The sequence below is a fragment of the Miniopterus natalensis genome, chromosome 3, assembly GCF_054644295.1.
Source record: "Miniopterus natalensis isolate mMinNat1 chromosome 3, mMinNat1.hap1, whole genome shotgun sequence".
NCBI classification, from domain to species: Eukaryota; Metazoa; Chordata; class Mammalia; order Chiroptera; family Miniopteridae; genus Miniopterus; species Miniopterus natalensis.
In genome coordinates, this window is record NC_142083.1 from 83,714,669 (window position 1) to 83,721,729 (window position 7,061).

Genomic DNA, 7,061 nt, shown 5'->3' on the forward strand with positions numbered 1-7,061 from the left:
GAGACTGAACACAGAAAAAATGCTACAGGCCATACAAAGCCAATCCTTTATTCTTCAATAAGTATGAAGTTTTTCAGTAATTACATGTTTAGCATGTGCTTTGGAGAGGATTTAGGCTGCACTATTGAGGATAAGTTTGGGGCAGCAGCGGGGGAACATGAGATAGAGGAGAACTGGAACCTGGAGACTACTAGAGAGATTACTGAAAGAACCTAGACATGAGATAACCACAAAACAAGACTCAAAAAAATTTCCTCCAAAGGATTTGGTAAATCAAAGGATATGAGGGTGAGAGACCAGAAAGACTCCAAGGTTCCTAGCTCAAGAACCAGGGGAACAATAAGTTAGTTTAGCACATAAACAAGGCTTCAGAAGGAGTAGGTTTGGAAGAGAGAGAATGCCAAGTTTAGGCATATGTAACACTTGTGGGCTGGCAGTTAAGAAACACATCTAGAGCCCACAAGAGCAATCTGAGCTACAGATATAAATTTGGCAATTATCAGGACACAGGTAGATTTCAAAGCCATGAAGGTAAAAAGAGATCACACAGGAAGAATCTGTAGAGTGAGAAAAGTGTCACATTTGGAAACCCAATCAACACCAAATTTAAGAAGAACCTGGTTAGAGATAAGTGGTAGGAAGACAGAGAAACTAAAGGAGAGGTTTCAAGAAGTGGGTGGCCAAGTGTCAACTACTACAAAGAATTAGTATGAGGCTTGAAAAAAACAAAAGCCCATCAAAACCAGCATGTAAGAAATCACTGGTAATCTTTTCATAGTAATTACAGCAATGGCCTTAACCATGAATGAGAAATGAGAAAGTGCAGACCATCAGCAGGAACAACAGCTAACAATTACAAAGCCCTTGCTTTAATAAGGCCTGTTCTTAGTGCTTCTTATATATTAACTCACTGGATCCTCTTAAAACCTCTATGTTTAAAAACCCTCTATTGTTTTTCTGGTTTTACACAGAGGAAGCAAAGGCAGAGGGATTGAACAATTTGCCCAAGATCCCAACCCAGATAACAGTGGAGTTGGAATTTTATCCCAGGTCATCTGACTACCACTGCCATGATAAAAGATTATTCTTTCCAAAATTGGGTGATAAAGGAGGAAAAGGGAAACAAAATGTATTGAGTTGTTACTACATGACAGGTATACACTGTATCTTGAACTCTGAAACACTGAAAGAGTAGCTGCTTGAAAGACAAGTCTGTTCTTTCTTTGTTTTATTTTGTTTTTGCGTTGGAGAGACATGAGAGTTGCCTACACAATAGAGGAAAAGAGGTATTAGAAAGGAAAGATTAAAGCAGGGTTTCTCAACCTTGGGACCACTGACACTTTGGGCTGGATAATTCTTTGTTGAGGAGGGCTGCCTTGTGAATCGTAGAATGTTTAGCAGCATCCCTGCCATCCACTCATTAGAGGCCAGTAGCACCCTTACCTTTCTCCTGTTGTGATAACCAAAAATATCTCCAAATAAAAGAAGGGGGTGAAACTGCCCCTGGTTGAGAACCACTGGACTAAAATAAGATGGGATCACAGAGAGAGCAGGTTTTAAAGGATGGAATAGGATCAAACAGAAGTACAAACTAACATCTGTACAAAGTGGCAACAACTTTGATAATGATCAAACACAAAATTAATTACCTTTATGTCTGGATCTGACAGCTGGTTCTTCAACAACTCATAGTCATTTGTTTCACCCTTAACAAGAAGGGGGGGGGGAGATGAAGTCTTAATTGCTTTGGTTTCCTGTTAAAGATCAACAGCAGGACTTTTAACTATATCTTAGTATCTGATGAAATTACAAAAGGAACACTGTGACTTCCACGTATCAGTTGAGGATTATAAAATTGTGACTACAAAAATTTTAAAACTTATGTTAGTAGAGCTAGGGGGCTTAGAAAAAAGAAAATGACAATTAAAAAGCCATTTAAATAGGAATACTTGTATACTGACATTTCAGTATGATAGTTGATACTATCCACTCACATATAAGGATATAAATGCATATTATATATAAAATAGCCATTATGTCAATTATACCTCAATTTAAATAAAACAAAAGTCATTCATATTTCCCCTCCATTGCTGAGATTTAGTGGAATCACTTTTAAACTAACACAAAACCAAACCCCCAAAAATCCCTATTAACAGAGCTGGTTTACTGTCCTTAAGAAATAAAATGACGTTTGTTCTACGGTTTTTTTACTCTAGCACTTGCTGAATTTTTAAAAACATACCATGTAAATAAAGCAGCTGAGTAGGTGAAACCTCAGCAAGAGGGTATTACTCTAATTTTGAGCTGATAGCATCGTGCTATTATTAAATATCTGATTTCAAGACGGATGTCTAAAACACACATTATTATGTTAACTGGTCTTTAGTATAATAGCTATCATTGTATTCTAACCAACAGCAAAAAAACCAAACCTCAATGTCAATTATATCTCAATGAAGGGGGGGGGCACAGGACACACACCAAACTTCATGTGTTATTTGTTACCTTTTTGTACTTCAGCAAGACTTCTGTCACTGTTCCACCAAATCGAACAGTTTTTCTTGGAGGAGAGTTGAAGAAGTCATTTTCTAATTCAAGCATATCTGAAATCCTGTACAACCAAGATTATCAAGCTATTAAGTGTATGACAGAAAATGATAAAAATTACAAGTCAACATTTATCAAACCATCATCATTTAGTGAGCCAACTGGCCTCCCTGTTTCCACTCTTATCCCCCAACAATCCATTCTCCACTCGGAGATCTAATATTTCAAACACTTAAAACAGATCATGCTACTCTACTCTCCTGCTTAAACTCTCCAAAGGTTTCCTGCTTCACTTAGAACACAAATCCAAACTCCATACTGTGGTCTTCAAGGTCCTCATTAATCTGGCCCCCACCTACCACTCTGGCCTCATTCCCAACTACTTACTATACTACAGCCAATGTCCTTTCTCTTTTTTTCTTAATTTATCTTTATTGTTGAAAGTATTACAGATGTCCCCCTTATTTCCCCCAATGATCCCCTCCATACCACCCCCACCCCCTCCCCAGGCCTTCCCTGAACTATTGTTTGTCCATCGGCTATGCATATATGCATATAAGTTCTTTGGTTAATATCTTCCCACCCCAGATGTCCTTTCCATTCTTCAAATTTGCCGAGCTGGTTCCCATTTCCCTTGCTGTTCCCTCTATCTCAGTGATTTTCAACCTTTTTCATCTCATGGCACATATAAACTAATACTAAAATTCTGCCACACACCATTAAAAAATATACTTTTTGCCAATCTGACAAAAAAAAAAAAAAAAAAAAGGTTTAATTTTGATTCATTCACACCAGATGGCTATTGTTGTGTTAGTTGTTGTCATTTTTTTTTTTTTTTTTTGGACAATCTAGGGGAAAAGAGGTCACTAAATAGTCAGGTATTGCAGGTTTTTTAAATTCTTGCGGGTTGAAAATTGCTGCTCTATCTGAAACTCACTCCCCAGATCTACACATGGCTGGGTTCTTGTCTTCATTCAAATTGAGGCTCAAATCTCAGAGAGCCCTTCTCCATCAGAAATCTGAAATACTCATCCTCCCTCCCTGCTCACATCACCCTGTTTCATTTCTTCACCTCAGTTACCACGATCTGAAATCATCCTGTTTGTCTATTTACTGTCTGTCTCTTCCTAGGCTGTAAGCTCTGCTGGGAGCAATGACTTTTTCTCTTTTGACAGACTACTGTTCCCAGTGTCTAAACACAGCAGGTAGGAGCTAACTAAATATTATGATGAATAATATTATGCCAAGCGTTTTACAAAGTTTGCTTCTTTTAAACAGATTCGTGAAAAAAATACAGTCCTAACTAATGATTCTCAGATTTAAACCCCAAAGTGTCTTAGGGGGTAAAAGACTTTAAAAACTTGAACAAGATATAGACTGTTAAAAAACCATGTGTGTTGAAGCAAATCTCAAAAAAAAAAAAAAAAAAAAGATTCAATTTGTCATCAATGACAGCACTGCGCTGGTAATCCAAACAGCCTAAGAAACTCTAAATCTAGACAAATTAAAGTACCCAGGCCTGGACCGCAATGACGGAGGGAGCTCCGTGGGGAGGAAGGGGGACTCTGGGACAGAGAACAGATTCGTTTTCCCAGCCTCTCTCCCACTGCAGCATCCACTTAAGGCGCATGGGCTTACTCTTGAGAACCTGAGACGACCCTCTGCCCTCTTCTCCCGCCCCTCCCTACCAGCTCTGCCCCCAGCCCTGTCAGATCCGCTCCCCTAATCGCGGTCCTGGGCTTTGGTCCCAGCCGCTCTGAAGGAAGAGGCCCGGACTCTCACCCAGTCCTGGATGCGCCCAGCGTCTCGACCGCGGAGGCCGAAGCAGCCCCATCTCCAGGTAACCGCGTGTGAAGCACTGGGGCCGCCATTGGGCCGAATTAACGCGACGACTGCGCTTCGCGCCGGAAGTCGTGCTCCTTCCAGTACCGCCTTTGTTCCGGAAACGGCCTCGGCCAATCGGGAACCCCACGGGAGGCGAGCGCGGTGCGCCGGCGGGCTAGAGCGCCGCCAGCTTTCTCCACCTCGCCGGGCGTCGGGGGACTTTCTCCGCCCAGCGAGGCGCGGAGCCTAGAGCGGCCCCAAGTATTCCCTGGGAGGGAGGGCCCTAGGGCTCGCCCGGCCCAGCTCTGGGGTACCCAGAGAAAGAGGGGGACCCCCGGGAAGTGCTGAACGGTGGTTGGGTTCCTCGAGTATTAACTTTTTGGAGTTTAAGCGTGCCTCTGTCAAACTGAAGAAACTGAGGCCCAGTGATTAACCAAAACCCTCAGAGTGGGCAGGGGATTCGAACAACACGGCTTGAGCCAGGAAACAGCGCTATACCCACTGCACTGTCCTCAAGGACGCCAAAGACAGTCTTATCCTCACGGACACTGAGGTGTGACCAAGCGACTTACCCCAACACCTCAGAGTGTGACGATACTGGGATGAGAAATCAAAGAACGAGAGGAGACAGTTTCCGAGAGGCGTTGTTAGCCCTTAACCTGAGAATTTTAAAGGAGGTACAGCAGCCAGACCAGCAAAGCAGCGAAGGGTCTTCCAGGCAGAAGGAACAGCACGTGGGAAGGTATGGAAGATTGGGAGGCAGAGGGAAAGACGGACAGCGCCTCCCCTCTGTCTCTAAGGGGAAAAACTGCAACCGTTGGAAACCCATCAAAAGTACATTATGTCATTTGCAGCAACTTGTGAAATATGAAACACTGTTCTGTTTTTGCAGCAGGGTAATCTAGGTGTCTTACTGCTGTTATTGCTTTCCTGGCTGCTTTAGAGTTCCTGCAGAATATTGGGCAGAAAACATCAATGTCCCAAGAGCAGAGGAAATTGCGCCCTAAGGTCACGAAGATGCTTCAAGATTGCCATTTAAGCAGAAGTCTCTTCCCCTATACCCCCAAAGGAAAATTACATCACAGTTCATTGGCACTGTCAGAAGTATAACTGCACTATCAAGCAATTTGACAATTACTTTATTCTTTCATTTTTAAAAAGTCTGACATGTATAAAAGAATGTTAATGTAAATTACAAAACATAATAAAATGAACAGCTATGAGTGTACCACCCAATTTATGAAAAAGAACATTAACTTGTACTATTGAAGTTTCCTGTGTGCTCCTCGCAGATCCTACCTTCTCCCTGCTTCCTTCCAAAAGTAGTCACAATCCTGATTTTTTAAAATCCTTGTTTTTGTAATTAGCATATATTCTACATATACACTATTTACTTTTGCTTCTTTGAACTTGATAAAATTATTTCCATGCTGTATTATATTGCTGCTTCTTTGTGTGTGTGTTTAAAATATATCTTTATTGATTTCAAAGAGAGGGAAAGGGAGAGAGGAGATAGAAACATCAATGATGAGAGAGTTGTCATTGGTCGGCTGCCTCCTGCACGCCCCTGACTGGGGATTGAGCCCGCAACCTGGGCATGTGCCCTGACCGGGAATCCAACCGCGATCTCCTGGATCCTAGGCCGATGCTCATCCACTGAGCCACACCCGGCTGGGCTGCTGCTTGTTTTCAATCAATGTTTCTAGAATCCATCCCTGTTGTATATAGTTGTATTTTATTTTCTCTGCCATATGGCATTCCATTGTATGAATATACCATGACTTATATATCTATTTTCCTATCACCAACATTTAAGTTGTTTCCTTTCTCCACCCCACCCATATTACATACATTGCTATGAATATTCTTGTATATTCTAAACCCTGTGATAATTTTTCTAGGGTAGAATTGTTGAAGGGGATACAAGAAACAGTCCAAGAGCTTTCCAAAGTTGTGCCAATATACACTTACAGCAATATATTCTCCTTAAGCTTGAGCACAGATCCTTCCTTTTTCCAAAGCACAGCTAAGACAAGGTTGCCATGCTTAAAAATATTTTCAATGGAAGCCTGAGCTTGCCAGAAAAATCTTAAAACAAAATAGCATAATTCACTGTTGGAAATCTTTAGTTATGTCCCTTCACTGGGGATCCTCTCCTCAGTTACTCTATTCCATGAGGCAACTTATCTTGCCAGGAAAAAAGCCTCCTTTATCAGTCTTGCCTCCACAAGAGTCCCATCTCTTTTTGTCTCCAGATCAAATCAAATAAAGACAAAAACAAAAACAACAGAGCAAACAAGCATTAGCATGCCGCCTGCAGAGATGAAGCCTTGCCCACAATGCATTCATCCTTGGACCTGTGCATTACAGTTGCTCGTGATTGTTCTAAGCTGCTTCATTCCAGGATGAATTTTTGCTTTACTTTCATATACCCAGAAGACCCATTAAGCTGTTTTTTCAAAAGAGCAGTCCTCCCCTAGAGATGAATTTTACAATCATCCCTAGGGGTAGTTCTGCTGGTTAAAGTCTCTTGGCTGGAAAGTAACCGAAACTACCTCACGCTATCTTAAGCATAAAAGGAGAATCTGTTTTAAGGGCACAAGGATACCTTAAGGCATCAGAAAAGAATTTCTCATTGGCCAAGTTTGGGTCCGGTGCCCTTCTTTAACCCAGTCTAGAGAAATGAG

General features: G+C 41.6%; 1 protein-coding gene across 1 annotated transcript in view; it reads right to left on the reverse strand.

Moving 5' to 3' along the window:
• The window catches only part of RRN3 (RNA polymerase I transcription factor RRN3), a 28,343-nt gene extending 23,884 nt beyond the window's left edge, over positions 1 to 4,459 (reverse strand). The window contains exons 1-3 of the mRNA XM_016196229.2: positions 4,333 to 4,459; positions 2,509 to 2,614; positions 1,650 to 1,706 (exon numbers count right to left, since the gene is read on the reverse strand). Coding sequence (XP_016051715.1) covers positions 1,650 to 1,706; positions 2,509 to 2,614; positions 4,333 to 4,421 — 252 coding nt within the window. The 5' untranslated portion in view covers positions 4,422 to 4,459. The remainder of the gene's footprint in view (positions 1 to 1,649; positions 1,707 to 2,508; positions 2,615 to 4,332) is intronic.
• Between the last annotated feature and the right edge of the window lie 2,602 nt (positions 4,460 to 7,061).